This window comes from Propithecus coquereli, unplaced genomic scaffold, assembly GCF_000956105.1.
Source record: "Propithecus coquereli isolate 6110/MARCELLA unplaced genomic scaffold, Pcoq_1.0 Scaffold12, whole genome shotgun sequence".
NCBI classification, from domain to species: Eukaryota; Metazoa; Chordata; class Mammalia; order Primates; family Indriidae; genus Propithecus; species Propithecus coquereli.
The window spans coordinates 11,239,789-11,255,526 of record NW_012136080.1 but is presented as its reverse complement, the minus strand read 5'-3'; the positions used below and the strand labels follow the sequence as shown (position 1 = coordinate 11,255,526).

Here is a 15,738-nt window from a genome sequence, read left to right as displayed (position 1 = left end):
TCCAGGTTTTCGGGGTGGCTTGGGATACATGTCAGCCACGTGCTGTGCAGGCGGCACTGGGATTGTCAAGACTGTAAAGTAAAGCCGAGGGTCTGCAGCCTGGGATTGTTAGATAGATCTCCTCTCCTCAGGTGATGTTTGGGCTCTAGGCTGGCTGGTCTGAGCTCTTCTGGAGGTAGAAATGTTTCTGGTCCTCTGTCCCTCCTTCACTGCTCTCGCAGCTCCTGCCCACAAAGTTAATTCCTCCTCCCTCGGGCTCCGCAGGCTTCGCTTATACACTGGCATTTTAGTGACAGTTCACATATCTGCCCACCTCCCACCTGTGAGCCCATTTGGGGCAGCCACTGAGCCTTTTTCTGGAGTTTCATTTTATTATATTACTGTGTCGTATTGTACCAGGTCATGTTGTATTATCCCCTGGTGCCTGCCACCATGCCTTGCACACAGCGTATGCAGTCAGTGACCTTTCAATGACATGGAAGAGTTGTGGGTCATCCTGACTGGCAGCCAGTGGCTGGACACAAAACTCCTATGAGTTCCACAGTCATTGTCTTATACAGATGGATTATTTTGCATGAGATTTATAGATTATTAACAATAATGCTTTACATTATGACTTCGTTTGTCCAATTCATCTTGCACATTGCTGCCAGGTAATAAATTAGACTCATGTCATCGTCAAACATGGCATTAGCTTACAGCTGAAATCATTTCTTCATCATTTGTCTGCCCCGGGCATCCTCCATGGCCCTCCCAGGTTCTTCTTGGCCTATCAGAGGAGAATCAACCCCCGGAGATCATTCCATGCCAACCTTTCTGCCCATGATGACACTGGCAAGGCCATCCTGGAGGTCCTTTAGAGCTGGGAGGTGACCTGACTTCCTGGCTCAGCCTAGCAGCCACCACCCCCACTCAGAGAAGTACAGGTGGACATTCCTGCCACTTGCGTCTTCCTCCTCCAGCCCTTTCCAGGGTCTGGGGAGGCTCTCACTGCTGCTCCCCCGCGTGGTCCTCAGGTCTCACCTCCACTCCGTCCCCCTGCAGGGAGGATATCCCCCTAGGCACGCTGCCTGGGATGTGGCTTCTCCCAGGAGGACATTCAGGCAGAGTTTGAGCCAGGCACCACTGCCCACACCACTGCCCATCCACTTTACCCCAGCGCCTGGAGGCTGCGTGGATGCTAAATGCTTCTTCCTCCCTTGACTCCAGGTGGCTCTGAGCAGAGGACAGGCATCAGTGGGCAACACATCCAGAGGTCCACAGCGCCACTCAGTCAGTTCACCTTAATGAAAAACGAGCCATTCTCCAAACCCCATTGTTCCCAGGACTCCCCTTATCCCTCCACAGCATACTAGCAAGTGATATGCACCGACAGGAATGGGAAGTAATTCACTGAAGAATATGATTTTAAATAGTATTTATGGATTTTTTCCAATTCTAAAACACATAATCATTATTAAAAATTTAGAAAATGTAGTCAAGTTTAAAGAAGAAAATTAAAAATCACCCATAATCCCACTGCCCAGAAATCAGTGCCTTTTGCACTGACTCTCACCCTGCCCGTCCCTACCCTCACCTCCCAACGTGTGCGCACGTGTACGCATGCACCGACCCTACCGATTGGAGAATTTGATATGCTCTCATCAGTTAACACTGTGTCAGGAGCACTGCTTACCTCACTAAGTATTTTTCACATGTCTTCTCACCCAGGCTCTAAGTGGATGGGGCTCGCCTCCTACCGACGGCCCGCCCACCCCTACTTCCAGCCCACCCCTCTGGCCTCCCCTCTCTGCTGGAAGTTTGCTCTCAGACTCTAAAGACCTTCAGGTCTCCCAGTCCTGGGAACAGCCCTACTCAGCCCGCATGCCCACAGCATGCCACCGCCCTCTGCTCCCTGACTGCAGAGGAATGAGGCAGGGGTGCTCCAGGGGCGTGGCTGCACCTCTTCCCCTCCCGTGGCTCCTTGGCCCCATCTCCTTCTGCTCAGAGAGTCATTCATGGCCTTTACCAGCAGAAAACCCTGACACCAGGGTCTAGTTTCTCTTGCTGTCTGGCCCCACCCCCCTGGCACTCCCCAAATCCTTCCCACAGAGCCAGGCCACAGCTGGTCAGTTCTCCTGGGATTCCCCAGAGAGCCTGGGAGGCCTGAATGTCTTTTGTGAAGCTGCAGGCAGAAGGGTAGGGGCTGTGAAACTTCCCAGCACCTAGGGAACCTCTGCACGCGTGGCCTGGACCCTCCGCAGGTGAGGGACCGTGAAGGCAGACGTGGAACATGGAATCGTTACATGCATGTGAAGTAGAAGTAACGCCAATGGCAGGGCGATTAAAATCTGTGAACCTTCAAGACACCTCATCTTATTTCAATGACTCTCTCAACAAATGATACGTCAATATGCATCAGTAATATGTAATCCAATATTCTGCTAATTTTTAATTATATGTTCATTTTTATAGGGACAATTCCCCCCATTCTTATGGTAAATGCATGGCCGTTTCACCCCATTACCCGAGTGGCTTCATGGCCCTCTTGTTTAGAGCAGCCGAGGCTGCAGTCCTGGTCTGGGGAAGGCCCCAGCCCCCACAGGCCCGCTCACTGAAACAGGCCTGGCAGACGTCCCAGACTGCAGACTCCGCTCATCCAAGCGGAGCGCAGGGTCGGCACCATGTGGGGCGCTGGGCAGCTGGAGCGGTACTCAGAGGAGCCCCACCACAGGGTCGTCGCACATGTCCCAGGTATTTACTACACCAGTTTTCCACAAGTGCAAGTAAAGTGTCTTGAGGAAGGGGCACCTTTTTCTAATTCACACAGAGTCCCCAGCAGGGCTAGCACGGGGTGTCCCTAGGTCAGACTAGCAGTGGAACTGTCCGCACACTCCATCCCCTCGGCGATCTCGCGCAGGGCAGGCATGCTGAGGAGGTAGGCCAGTTGGCCACGGCAGGACATTCAGGGGTCTTGCTTTGGCCTTGGGATGGTGCCCACAGCCCAGGCCTGAGCCTCAGGGTTTCCACTCCAAATACCTAGTGTATGTGGTCCCTAGAGGTGACCAGCACCCATCCCCCTGTCCAGGTTCCCAGAAAGTGGTGCCAGCTCAGCTGTGAGCAGCAAGGGAGCACAGTGTCGAAGGACTCCAAAGCTCGGGTTGAGTGGTCAGCATTTCCACTCCCCGCAGGACAGCTACGCGAGACTCCAAAGTCAGGGCCGGAGCAGCCAGTCAGCGAATAACCCCAGTGCACTGTGGTGGCTCGTGCGCTGTGTTCGCAGGGTACAGACCTGTCAGTCAGAGGGCACGGGCCCGTCCTCCCTGGGTCAGGGCTGGAGACATCAGCTTGCCTGCCCCTTGGGTCCCCGTACAGACATCATCGTTGGGAGGATCTGGCGGGGGCGTAGGGCCCCGCCTTCCTCTGCACCCTCACAGTCAGCGCTCCACACCTCACCCATGTCATGAGACCCATCTCTGCAGTCACGTGTCCAGAGGAGTCCTGGCTCTCCCAGCAGCTGTGCTCACCCTTTCCGTGTAGGTTTTGTCCCGAGAACGTTGTCATTTCCCTGGCTCCCATGTTCTCAGGGCCGTCCTCACACTTGCCCTCATTTTTCCCTCCTGAAGAGCTGCTCGTGGAGCGTGTCAAATGGGCTCTGGGGAGGAACATTTCAGAAGTGATCCGAACAGTCTCAGGGGAGGAGCAGACAGCAGAGACTGCAGCCAGCCCTGTGTCCCCTGCCCCCGCTGCTGGATAGATGCCCTCAAGGCTGTGTATATGTGAGTGTGTGAGAGGCAGGGAAAAGGAGAAACATGGAAGGACTGACGGACAGCAGACACATCTGAGGCCTGGAGCTGCAGACAGACAGACTGGGGGCCAGCAGGAGCCCCCCTCAGACCCTCATCCTTCCCCCAGGATCGCCGGAGTGCAGTGCATGACTGTGCCTGGCTACTCCAAGGGCTTTGGCTACCAGACAGGGCAGAGCTTCTCCGGGGAGTTCGACCACGCCTGGAATGCTGTGTATCTGGAGGGGAGATGGCACCTGGTGGACAGCACCTGGGGCAGTGGCCTGGTGGACACCACCACCTCCAAATTCACCTTCCTGTAAGTACAAGCCTCAGTGTCTTGTCTGCTGGGTGTCTGGTCAGTGGGAATGGAGGAGGCAGCAGGTGGGGAAGGCCAGGGAGGATCTAAATGCAGTGCGCCTGCATCCGCTCTCTGGCTCCTGACAGCTCCCTCCACCAAAGTGCTATAAGCCTCCAGCACTTGCCCACAGGCCTCATGTGAAGAAAGGCAGGGCGAAGATGCTTCTTTAATTGTTGGCAGGTTCCCTGCGGGTCTATGGCCTACTGACTGTTTCACTGTGTTGGGAAACTGTTTTTCACTTTACCCAGACACCAGGCTCTTCATCATCTCTGGGCCAAATGAGACCATATCACATCTCCAAGGAAGGGGCTGTGGATCTATGGGAAGGGGTGCCGTGGGTGGTGCAGGGTCACTGGGAGCCACGTGGGGCAGGTAGCTGGGGTGCAGGGGATGGGAGAGGAGCTCTGGCCAGCCCTGGCCTTAACTAAGGCCACGCACAACATTATTCATGGAACATGATGTCCACCAGCAGCTCAGATCCCTTTCTGTTCAGAAAAGTGAGTGTGCACGCTCTGATTTTTGCAGCTTAAATTTTGGCATTCCCACACATGGGACAAATACAAGCCACGTGCCCACACACCCTACACACGGGGCTCGCGTGCTGACAGACGCCTCCTTCCCCTCCATTTCTCTGGACACTGCTCTCCCCAGACGTGGTGAAGCCTCCCTCATCGTGGGATGAGCTTCCCCATTCTTGTCTTGAACTCCTTCGCTGACCTCCAGAGAGCCAGCCCTCGAGTCGGCCCCAGGGAGCTACAGAGGCCCCCGCCGCCGCTGCCAGGCAGAGATAGATGGGGGATGGAGGCAGTGCCTTCCCACACCTCCACTGCCCGGCACCTGGCCTGCGGGTTGTGCCTTTGCTCCCTTCAAATTCCTGTTTGTCTTCGAGAGCAGGGGGAGCCCATTCCTCCAGGCACCCTAGGTGCTGATGAACAGGCCACGGTTTCAGGCCTCAGACCCTGCTTTTGCTCCAGTTTCTAGAAGCATCCACTGAGGAGGAGTTTCCAGTGTCCATGTTAGGATTTCCATCTGAGGTGTCGATAGGACTCCTATGAGTGTGTTAGCCAAAAGAAAGCCCCCAAAGATCCCCTGTCGGCCCCCACTTCCTCCTGCACAGAGCCAGTGCAGGCTGACCCCACATAGCTACTGACCAGCTTGTCCTCTGCTCCAGCTACAACGAATTCTACTTCCTCACCCATCCTGCGCTGTTCATTGAGGACCATTTCCCAGACAACAAGAACTGGCAACTGCTGAAACCGCCTCAATCTCTAAGGCAGTTCGAGAACAATATGTATCACAAGAGTGAATTCTACAACAAGGGGATGCTGAGTGCCCACCCAGAGACTTCCGTAATCAGGACAGGTGAGCCCACAGCAGGTGGCCAGGCTGGTGCGCTGGTGGCAGGGGCAAAACAGTCTGTGCTGTGCCTCCAGGAGCCCACCTGAGGCTGCCATGCCAAGCCCCCCACGTGGCTATGGGTGTGTAGGGGTGCGGCAGCTGCTGAACAACCAGGCCTTCAGGCCATCGGGGCAGGGCATGGCCAGGGACCACATGGGCAGGGACAGAGGCTCACTCACACTGGCATAAACCAAGAAGGGGACGTGTCGAAGGCTGCAGGTTTCCCAGCACTGAGGGCCAGACGCGCAGCCTGGCCTGTCACAGAGCCAGTGCTGGAGGCTCCCGAGCTGGTGAGTGTCTGTCAGCTCACGCAGCAGGGAAGAGAAATGCCTCCGCCCTGGCTGCACACGGCCTCCTGGCTGAGCCGCCCGGCAGAAGCCGGCTGGCCCGCTGTGTTCTCCCCCAAACTCCCGGTAGAGAGAACGTGTGGGCCCAGCGGTCGGTATCTATGTGCCGGTGGTCAGAGAGTGAGGTCAGGGAGCAGCAGAGGTCTCCTCAGAGAGGTAGGGATGGTTCCACCCAGGACAGAAGGTTGGGCAGCTTCCTTAAGGAGGTAGCCACCAAGCTTGGTCTTGGGAGGTGAAGAACAGGTATAGCGGGTAGATGTGTTCTAGGCAGTGAGAGGAAGGAGGGGGCACAATAAGCCCCCCACTTCCAAACTCAAGCACCCCAAATGAGCACTGGGCTCCAGAGGGCTTGGCCTGGCCTGCCCAATACCCCCTCTCTCCTGGAGGCAAGACCCAGCCTTTTCCAGCCGGCTTCCCTGAGGGTGGGCAGTGCAGGACACTAGCTTAGCTGCCTCCTGTGGCTGGCCCGGGCTGGCATTTGCCCCTCCACCCCACGGGGGCCATGGCATCTGTGAAGCTAGCCGGGGGAGCGAGCAGAACTGTGTCATGAGAAAGCAGGGCTTTCTCTAGAGGACTGTCTCTTATGCCTCTCCAAGGCCCCAGGGCCAGGCACACAGCCTGGACCCACTGCAGGGCTCAGTCGGTTGGGCAGCCCACCCTCCCACACCTCAGCCATGGACTGCCTGTCAGCACGGTCTCTGCAACCAGGAGGCCTCCATAGGTCCAGGACAGGAGGCCTGAGCTCACACGGGCCATTAGGGTGACCTGTGGGTGGGCCCAGAGTGTGGGGGCAGCAGGGGAGCACAGGTGCCCCCAAGTTAGTTCCAACTGATCCGTCCCTTCCACACACAACGGTTTCCTTAATCAGGTTGCTGAGCTGTTGCACACTCTTCAAAACTGCAAATACCTGGCAGCTCCTGCTGCTGAAATAACAGCGTGCGGGTGCTCACTTCGAGACTCTGTCTCTGCACGTGCACCAGAGGGAGAGCCTGTGCAGTCTGGAGTAGGCCACTGTACCACGGGAAAGAATCGACCAGGCCACCGCACCATCAAACTAACATCGTTGGGTTGAGTTTGTCTTTTCAAGAGACATAAAAATATAAATATCACACTTTTTAATTTATAGTGTTCTAAAACTTGATCCCATATTTGTGGTACACATGTGAGGAATATTTCTTTGAGGTAGCTAGTTGTGCTAAGAGTGGGGATGAGAAGGAAACAGGAGAGGGACACTGAGGTGGGCACAAAGGAGGTGAAGGAACAGGGTGCCCAGATGGGGGGCTGGGAAACCAGCAGGATCCAAGACAGAGCTAAGCGGGGCCTGGGAAGGAGGCAGCAGGGAGCATGGGAAGAGGCCACGGGCTCCCACAGAGGGCCCGGAGGGGTCACCAGCCCTTTATTTCAAGTCTTCTTAGTTATTCAGCACACCTTTGGCAAGAACCCTCTGGGCCAGGCACCATGACCAGGCACCAGGACATGGCAGGAAATGAGACAGGCTGGCCCCTTCCCCAAAGAGCCCATAGCCCCACAGGAAGGGTAGACATTACACAAAAGTGCTCACCCGATTAATTACGACAGTGGTAAGTTCTCTGAAGGAGTGTCAAGGCCAGGAAAAAGGCTTCCAGGGAACTCAACCTCACCTGAGGGGTCCAAGTAGACTTCTTTGCCGTCAGGACTTTATGGTGAGGCCTTATCCAGGGTTGGGGGAGGCAGTGGGGAGGGAGGACCTGAGGTTGAAGGGGTGTGGCCCTGGAGGATCTGAGAGGATGCCCCGACACTGGCAAGGCAGTAGACAGAACTCTCCATGCGTCTCCAGTTTGAGGGGCTTGGAGTGAGCCCAGGAGCAAGCAGGTGGACGTTTGCACAGGAGCCCTCGGGCTGCTGCACGGGGTGCTAGGTGACGCTCCACAATCAAAGGTGAATCACAGGGGGATCTGGACCTCATGGTGTAGGAATGACTCACAACCAGCTCTGATGTAAGATGGAACAGGACAGGACTGTGAGCAGTGGAGGCTGAGGCAGCCTCTGCCTGCTGAGCTGGTCTAGAAGAAGCGAGAGGAGGGGAGGGTTTCCACCTGGAGGGGACAGCAAGTCTGTTGATCTTGGTCACTTTGCTTTGGAGGTTACCATGGAACAGATATGGCTGAAGGCAGGCACCTCTGCCTCCCCAGCAAGAGCATCTGAGCCCAGGCCAGGGAGAGGTTACTAGTGAGCATGGGTCACACAGCCTGTCTCCTTCCTTTGCACTCATCTGTGAACAAGATCGTGGGGTGTTGCAGAGGCTGGCGGCAGGTGACCACCTTCTGAGAGAAGAAAGGTCAGACTCTCAGAGAATCCACTGCTCCTCCTCGTGGTCCTGGGAGCCAGGGAGAAATAGGTAGGCAAGTCCTCATGGGCTGCAGAGACCATGGAAGTGACCACCTGTCCCTGAAAATCAATGACCAGGACAAAGAAAGACAAAACTGCAGGCTAGGGGGAGAGACAGAGGGAGGGGGGATGCAAAAGACCCTCCTGTGCACGCACTGACCCTTCAGGGGCCCATTCCAGAAACACTGCTAAGACACACCTCGGTGAGAAGCAGGGCGTAGGGGAGGTGGGTAGCGGGGAAGCACCCCATCCCAGCCCCCTGAGCACAGTCTCCTGGAGTGAGGCCGTCCCACCTAGATTGGAAGGTCGTGTGTTGACATGACAGCTATTGGTACTGTAACAAACAGATGCTGGAGGGAGCTGTGTGAAAGCAAGACCTGGGGCTTGGGGGAGATGGTGCCCTTCCTGTCCCTTGGTCCTCTCTGGAATCAGGCAGTCTTCAACTGATAGGAATCAAAGGGTTGGGATGGGCACATACAGCTGGTGGCACATTTTTCTTGACACCCCCAGCTTTCAGCTCGCTCAAAGAGATCCACCTAAAGAGGTAGAGGAACCCTTCCAGGGGTGTGCTGCAGCCAGCTAGTACTGTGTGTGTCGTATCCGTTGCTTAAAATCAACCATGGTGGAAGTATTTACACCACAGAAATGGGCAAATGCTGCAAGTCAGGGCTATTTTTCTCCCAGAGAGACAGTTGTTAAATATTTACCAGCACATCAGCACATATTGGACCCATCTCTCCTGACCCCGACTTTCTCTCCACAGTGAACGGGAAGGCCACAGTCACCATCGAGAGCTGTGCCCCAACACTGTTCATGTTCATGCTCAACGGCAAGCAGGAGCACGGGCTGCTGAGCCTCAGGAAGAACGGGATGAAGCTGGAGGTGTACCCTCCCACCATGGGCACCCACAAGCTGCAGATCTTCGCCAAAGGCAACTCCGACATCTACAGCTCAGTGCTGGAGTACACGCTCAAGTGCAACTACGTGGACATGGGTGTCCAGCTGCCAGCTGAGCTGCACCAGCCCGTGGGCCCCAGCTGGTTCTCAGAGCAGATGGGCATCACAAAGCCCTCCCACCCTGACCCCCTCATCCACACCAGCGATGGGCGCTGCTCTATCAGCTTCGGTGTGGAGGAGGGCATCAGCGTCCTGGCTTCCCTGCATGGAGACGACGGCCCCATCACCGAGGAGACGCAGCGGCGCTACATCTTCCAGCTGCACCGGGAGAAGCGGATAGAGCTGAAAGTCCAGCTGCCACATGCTGGCAAGTTTGCCCTCAAGATCTTTGTCAAGAAGAGGCAGGAACCAGGAAACTACATCTTTGTCTTCAATTATCTCCTGTGCTGTGCCAACACCAAGGTGAACTGGCCCGTGTTCCCTGAGAGCTTTGGCAACTGGGGGCAGGACAATGAGCTGCTGGAGCCCCTGTCGGGTGTGCTTCCCGCCAACCGGAATGTCCCATTCAAATTGAAGCTCCATGGTATTGCCAAAGTCCTGGTGAAGGGGCAGGACACGTGGCCCCTCACCCTGAACCATGAGGGCTACTGGGAGGGCAGCTGCAGCACGGCCGGCTGCCAGGAAGTCTACGTCATGGTGCTGGAGAACGCCAACCACAACTTCTACTCCTACATCCTGAAATACAAAGTGAATGCCCAGTGAGGGCCTGGGCCCCGGCGTACCCTCCAGAGGGCCAAGGCCAGGCCCGGGGAGGGCCCAAAGGCAGTGCAGAGAGCCCTGGGCACCCCTGAGTCTGCATGAAATCACTTCTAGGGCTCTGCCTCAGTGTCCCTGCTCTGCCGCAGGAGCTGTGATATTTACGTTCTGAAGGCTTCACTCAGTTGTCGCCCTGGCCAAGGGGACAGAGGCAAAGGCTCTTTAGAAGAAAAAGGTGCTATGTAAATCCAAGGTATTGTAAACTGTACACCAGCGCCCAGATGCCCCCTTCTCGTGTTAATGCTTTTGTTCTTGTTGTTATAGGGTTGATGTGGGAAAGCAGGGATGTTGCCCAGGCTAAAAGCTTTTCACGTGATGCTTAGAGAATGCTCCTCCACGCCCAGGAGGGTCATGATTTGCAAGGCTGAGTCATCCTTGAATCGCAGAGGCCCTTTCAAGCAGCATGACAGTGTTTCCTGACAGCTCCGGGCCCCCAGGGAATGTCGGATTATCATCTCTTCCCAGACCTGACCGTCTTCTGCATTCCTGCTGCCTCTTCATTAGCTGCTTGTTGTTCTTCAAGAGCCCTAGAAGAAAGGTGTGGAGAGCGCCTCCACAGTCCCTGTGCATAGCTGGGAATGTGACAACCAGAAGGTGTGAGGAGACTCCAAAGAAAGAGCAGCCAGTGAGCAGCCAGTGCCCACTGTGGGTGTCCTGGTGGGATGCCAGGGGACGGAGGAACACCCCTGTCAGTCCTGCAGCCTGAGTCTCAGGGTATAAGACCTCGGGCTCTGTGCTCCTAGAGGAAGGTGAAGGGCAGCCAGTTCAGTCTCAGGGGGAGGCTGCCCCCAGGCCCTCTCAGCCCGACCCCTGCCACTCGCCTTACAGGAAACCTGTAGATAACCCTAAGTAAAGGCCCTGCAGAGGTGAGGTGAGTGCATAGTGAGTAGAGCGACTGCAGCGGTGCCAGCAAGACTTGCAGGGTAATGGGGCTCTGCCTGCCCCCACAGTCTCCACCAGCAAAGCCATGGCTGGGGAGGCCTCCAGCAACGTGGGAACAGTTTTTGTGCTCATCTCTGCGAAAAAGCCCTATCCCATCTCCCTTCCTCCCTTTCTCTGAGAAGAGAGACCCTGCCATACAGAGCACGCCTTCTGCGGGGACAGTTCAGGGCTCCTTGCTTGCTTAGGCCAGGCCTGAGAAGCCTCGGCAGAGCAGCTGGCCCTCAGCAGCGCCTGGAGCTGGCGTTGCCATGGCAACGGTGGAAGGGCTGACTCCAGCAAGGGCAGCCGGGAGGAAAAGACAGAGAGAGGACCCTTGTGGCTGCTGCAACACCATCCCAGCACCCGGACACACTCTGGGGTGATCCCTGCCAACCTCCCTGCTTCTCCAGCTCTAGGGTCCCTGCCTGTCTCCGTGCCCCACCCCTGAGAGTCGGCTTCTCTCCCCTCTGCCACTCCACTTGCCCCGGGGCTCACCTACAGCCAGGGCCAGCCAGGATCCTAATGTCTTCCCCTCTGCACTCACATCTGTGTTTCCAGCAAATGCTCAGGGGACACTTAGTAAGTGCCAGGAGCCATGCTAGATGCTGGGGCTACAGAGGTGAACCACGGCGGCCCAGCCCCTGCCTTCCAAAGCTCAGGGTGGGAGGACCGCCAGGCAGCAGCAGCCTCCCCTACCCAGGCCTGTCTGAAGTTCCAGGCTCCCAACACTTCAGTCGGTCAACTCCCTGGAGTCCCTGCCCACAAAGTCCCTACCACTCAGCATGGACCTAGCCCAGAGCCAGCTCGTAAGGGTGCCCATCCTGCACCAGGCTGGGGGCCGTGAGCACAAGGGGCGTGCCTCCTGGGGGGCTGAGCTGCCCTAGCCTGTTCCATTGCCCTCTGATAGGCTCTGCCACCTAGCTGGCACCCTGTCACTCACACCTGAAAAATGCACAAAAGCCCCAGAGACATAACTGATATGCACCGCCACAGGGAAACAAGGGGAGTTTTTACACCCTGAAAACAGCATTTTCACACACCTTTGATTTTCCAGGCTGAAAGAAATGTGCTGTGTTTCATCAAAATAATAAGTGCCTTCTATGACACATGTCACTCACTGGACCCAGCGCTGGCTCCACGGCTAGTCCTGCTGGAGATCTTCTACTAAAAGATGTGCCTTTTGAGATACAATATAATTAATCAGTACATTCTGGAGCATGCAGAGGATGCCACCCAGCAAAACAGGAGCTGTCCCCCGCACCAGAGAGGGAGGCCCCGCCTCTCAAAGCGCCCGCGGGGCACCCCGCCCCTCCCCCTTCAGTTAACCAGGCGCCCCCTTTGTAAAGACAGCTGTAGGCGCAGTCAGAAAATCACCTGCATTTCTTTCCCACTGAAGTAAAAATACATGAAACGAAATCCAATCTTCATGAATTTTTACACGCATGCTGCTCAGGGTAGAAATTCGGGATTGTATTTTGAAGGCTTTTATTCAAATCCCCATCTTTGTTTCCCGGCCCACGAGTCCCAGCGGCCGGTGGAATGACTCGGGCGCACCCTGGTGGCCGAAGTGCGGCGCTGCGGGTGCTGCTCACCTCCGCGAAGCTGCGAATTTACGCAGAACTTGAAAAATACTGTTGAGATGTTTATGTTAAAACCACTGGTGCTTTCTCGTGACTTCTCAGCGCTTCCTCGTGTAGTGGAGCGCGTCTTTGCCACACACAAGCTGTGAGGGGAGCCTGGGGGCCTGCTGGCGTGGTGAGAAGACGGAATGTGATAGGAATTAGGAGTGTTTTGCCGGGAAATCCCTTCTTGAAACAGAAACACTGGACATAGGACTGGGTGGGACAGCTTTGACCGCACTCATTGCTATACCAGTGAAGCGCTGAAACTGCTCAAACTCAGAGTACGCTTGCTAGCAAGTCCCAGGATGGCAGCCCCTAGGCCACAGGGCAGACAGGTGCCCTGGCACAGGACAGTGGGGGAGGGGCGGGGCAGAGGGGCTACAATCACGACTGCAATTAACTTCTTTTCAGCTTGTTTTAAAAGTGCCACCAGCACAGCTGGACTTCGTTTGCAATCTGATTATGATCATTGTGAGGTCCCCATATGTTACATTGTCCCACCAGGACAAACTCCTCACAGCCTGCTGAGATTAAAAGGAAATAAATAGATTAATTGAAGCATGAAGGATTTAGGCTAGACATAAAGAACTATTTCCTGTTGTTAAGCAGGAGGCACAAGCTGCCAAGAAAGTTGGTGAAATCCTCTTCTCAAAGGACTTGAAAAGTAGAAGAGTTTTCCCAGTGCTCTGGTGTTTTAGATGCCACTGGCATGGATTAGGTTCGCTCCATCCCAATTAATTCTTAAAACACACTGGTTCGCCCGCAGCAAACAAAGGGTTAACGGGTATTGCCAGATTGTTTGCTATTGACAACATTTTCAAAGGTGGTGTGCGTCTGAGGCCCACATCGGTTTATCTGAGGTCTATAATTTCTTTTCATTTGGAATAAGCAGTTGGAAACCTGAAGGGGTGATTACTTCTCATAATGTGTGCATTGAGTTGTGTGGGCCGGTGGCTGTTGAGTATGCTTTCCCCACATTGTTGCTGGTGTTGTTTTTCAATAAAATTTATATTCATTTTTATCCAACAATGTAATTATCGATTCATTCTTATCACTGCTCTCACAAGGTGTGGGGCGGAGGAAAGAGGAGAAAGTACTTTCATGTTCAAAGAGAGCCCTGGAAAAAAATCAATGTCCCAGCCATTTGAATGTGATGGCGAGATGCAAATGAATGTCAGGCAAATAGCTATTTCACATTAAAGAAAACATAATTAGGTTAGCTCCAGCCCTCTATGGCTCACATGCCTTTGAAGAACATGAAGGCAGTGTTTCTTTCATTGAATCTTGTTTAACTTGAAATTTTTTAAGTCAACCCTAATTTCTTTTTATAGTAGGAGGAAAAAAATGTACCAAATATGCCTATCGGCCTAGTTTTTTTTTGTTTTGAATATATATAAATATGGATTTCTTGATATTCATATACATGCAGAAACTTTCTAGCAGGTTACTTACAAGAAGATTATTCATAAATTAGACATGTAGAGAAATACAGAAAATGAAAATCTAGACACCTCCGAGAAGCTGCTGTAACCATGGAGACCATTCTCGTAGCTGTAGTGTGAAGGACAAAAAGAACTTGTGTTCCCAAATCTGGCCTCGTCATGTCTCTCACTGCTAGATCCACAAAAATGAGACCCAGCATGCTTCTCCTTAGGAAGGAGGCGCAACAGCGTATTACAGGGAAGACAGAAGAAACAGTCTGCTGCACAAAAGAAGGAGTAACTCTTGAGTTATTAGAACAGTCTGAAAATGCCAACCCGAGGCTGAAAGGGATGACCTCCAACGTCCCTTCCAGTCCGGAGAGTTTGTGATGCCGTGTCTCTGTGAACAGATGCTGGCAGGCGGTGGGCCTGCGGTTGTCAGCGACAGAACATGTGAAGGACCCTGCTGGGGAACATCTGAAGGGCCCTGCTGTGTTAAGAGCCTGCCCCTGGAGCCCCCAGCAGACTGCGCTGCTGGCTCCTCGCTTGCCGGAGGGCAAGGGACTGGAGAAAAGCCCAGCACAGGGACCTGAGGGGAAGCAACAGCCTCTGACAGGATGTTGGTTCTCTCTGATTTTGCAGGCAGGAATAGAGAATACTAAAAGTCAACTGGGACGTCCTCTTTTCGTTGTCCCACAGGCAGCTCTGAGTAAAAAGATGTTAAAATGAAGCCATTTTTCTCCCCCAAATTTCTTCCAACTCCTCCTGGGCTCCCAATTCAGCAAATGCATCCTCATCCACCCAGATACCTAAGTCAGACTCATCATGGTCACTAGTGACTCCTTCACCCCCCTGAGTAATGAAATGAAATCTGGTCTCTTCTGGACGTGTCTCATGTCTGACCTGCTCTCCTAGCTCCAGCTCCTCTCGGTTCCCATGGTCTGCTGAAATGTGGGCCCTCGTCCTCTCAGCTCCACTGTTGGGATTGCTTCCTGTGATGAGATGAAGCCCACCTGCCCTGTTACTGTCCATGCTGGCCTCTGGTAAGAGCACTAGAATGATTGGGTTGTGTTCAGACAAGGCTTCCATGAATCCTTCCGGAAGAAGCTCACCCTCTCTGGAGAAGGCACAATTGGTATCAGGCACTGGTAGAAAAGGTAGGTCTTCACACAAAAACTGGTTTTAATAGGGAATCTTGGAAAAGACCAGTCTCCTCCTTTTTCTCTAAAGAGATGAGGTGCCAAGGTCCTCACTCCTGGGTGATGGTATGCAAGATGGCTCTTCCCACCACAGCCACGTGGAGGACTGTGGCAGGGTCCAGGGCAGAGCCCAGCCTGCAGGTGAACAAGATATGCCTTGAAGTCAGATTCTGCACATCCATGGCTCACAGATTACTTCTCTGTTGTCCTCGTAGACCAGCAGCACACTGCTCACATGTCCAGGTGTGCCAGCCGGATCCCCTGGGAAGCAGACACTGAGACACAGCTAGGAACGCAAACATGCGCTGGAGGGCACCGCCGGTGAGAGGTAAGAGGGGGAGGAAGCAGGACTGGACAGAGAGACTCTCAGACCGTGGTGCAAATCTGACCAAGACCAGTCAACCCAACAGCGAGTTCCAAAGCAGAGATTTTTTTTATTAGATGAGTCCCGAGCTGTGCAGAAATGGCCAGGCCCTGGAGAACTCATGATGCTCAGCCACTGGCTGGGGGCTGCCTGGCAAGAGCTTGGCCTCAGTACAAAAGCTGAGAAAAACCCTGAAGGTGCTAACAGCTGGAGACTCTCAGGTAACTGCACTCCTGGCTGTTAATCAGCAAGTTTGTTCCA

At 54.4% G+C, this 15,738-nt stretch overlaps 1 protein-coding gene across 2 annotated transcripts in view; it reads left to right on the top strand.

Annotated features, from left to right (window-relative positions):
- Nucleotides 1–10,331, top strand: part of KY (kyphoscoliosis peptidase) — a 43,588-nt gene extending 33,257 nt beyond the window's left edge. The window contains exons 8-10 of one of the 2 annotated variants that reach the window (XM_012664457.1): nt 3,895–4,083; nt 5,297–5,487; nt 9,001–10,331. In XM_012664457.1, the coding sequence (XP_012519911.1) occupies nt 3,895–4,083; nt 5,297–5,487; nt 9,001–9,896 (1,276 nt within the window). In that variant the 3' untranslated portion in view covers nt 9,897–10,331. The remainder of the gene's footprint in view (nt 1–3,894; nt 4,084–5,296; nt 5,488–9,000) is intronic. The other variant, XM_012664449.1, reaches the window with a different exon arrangement.
- The last annotated feature ends 5,407 nt before the right edge of the window (nt 10,332–15,738 follow it).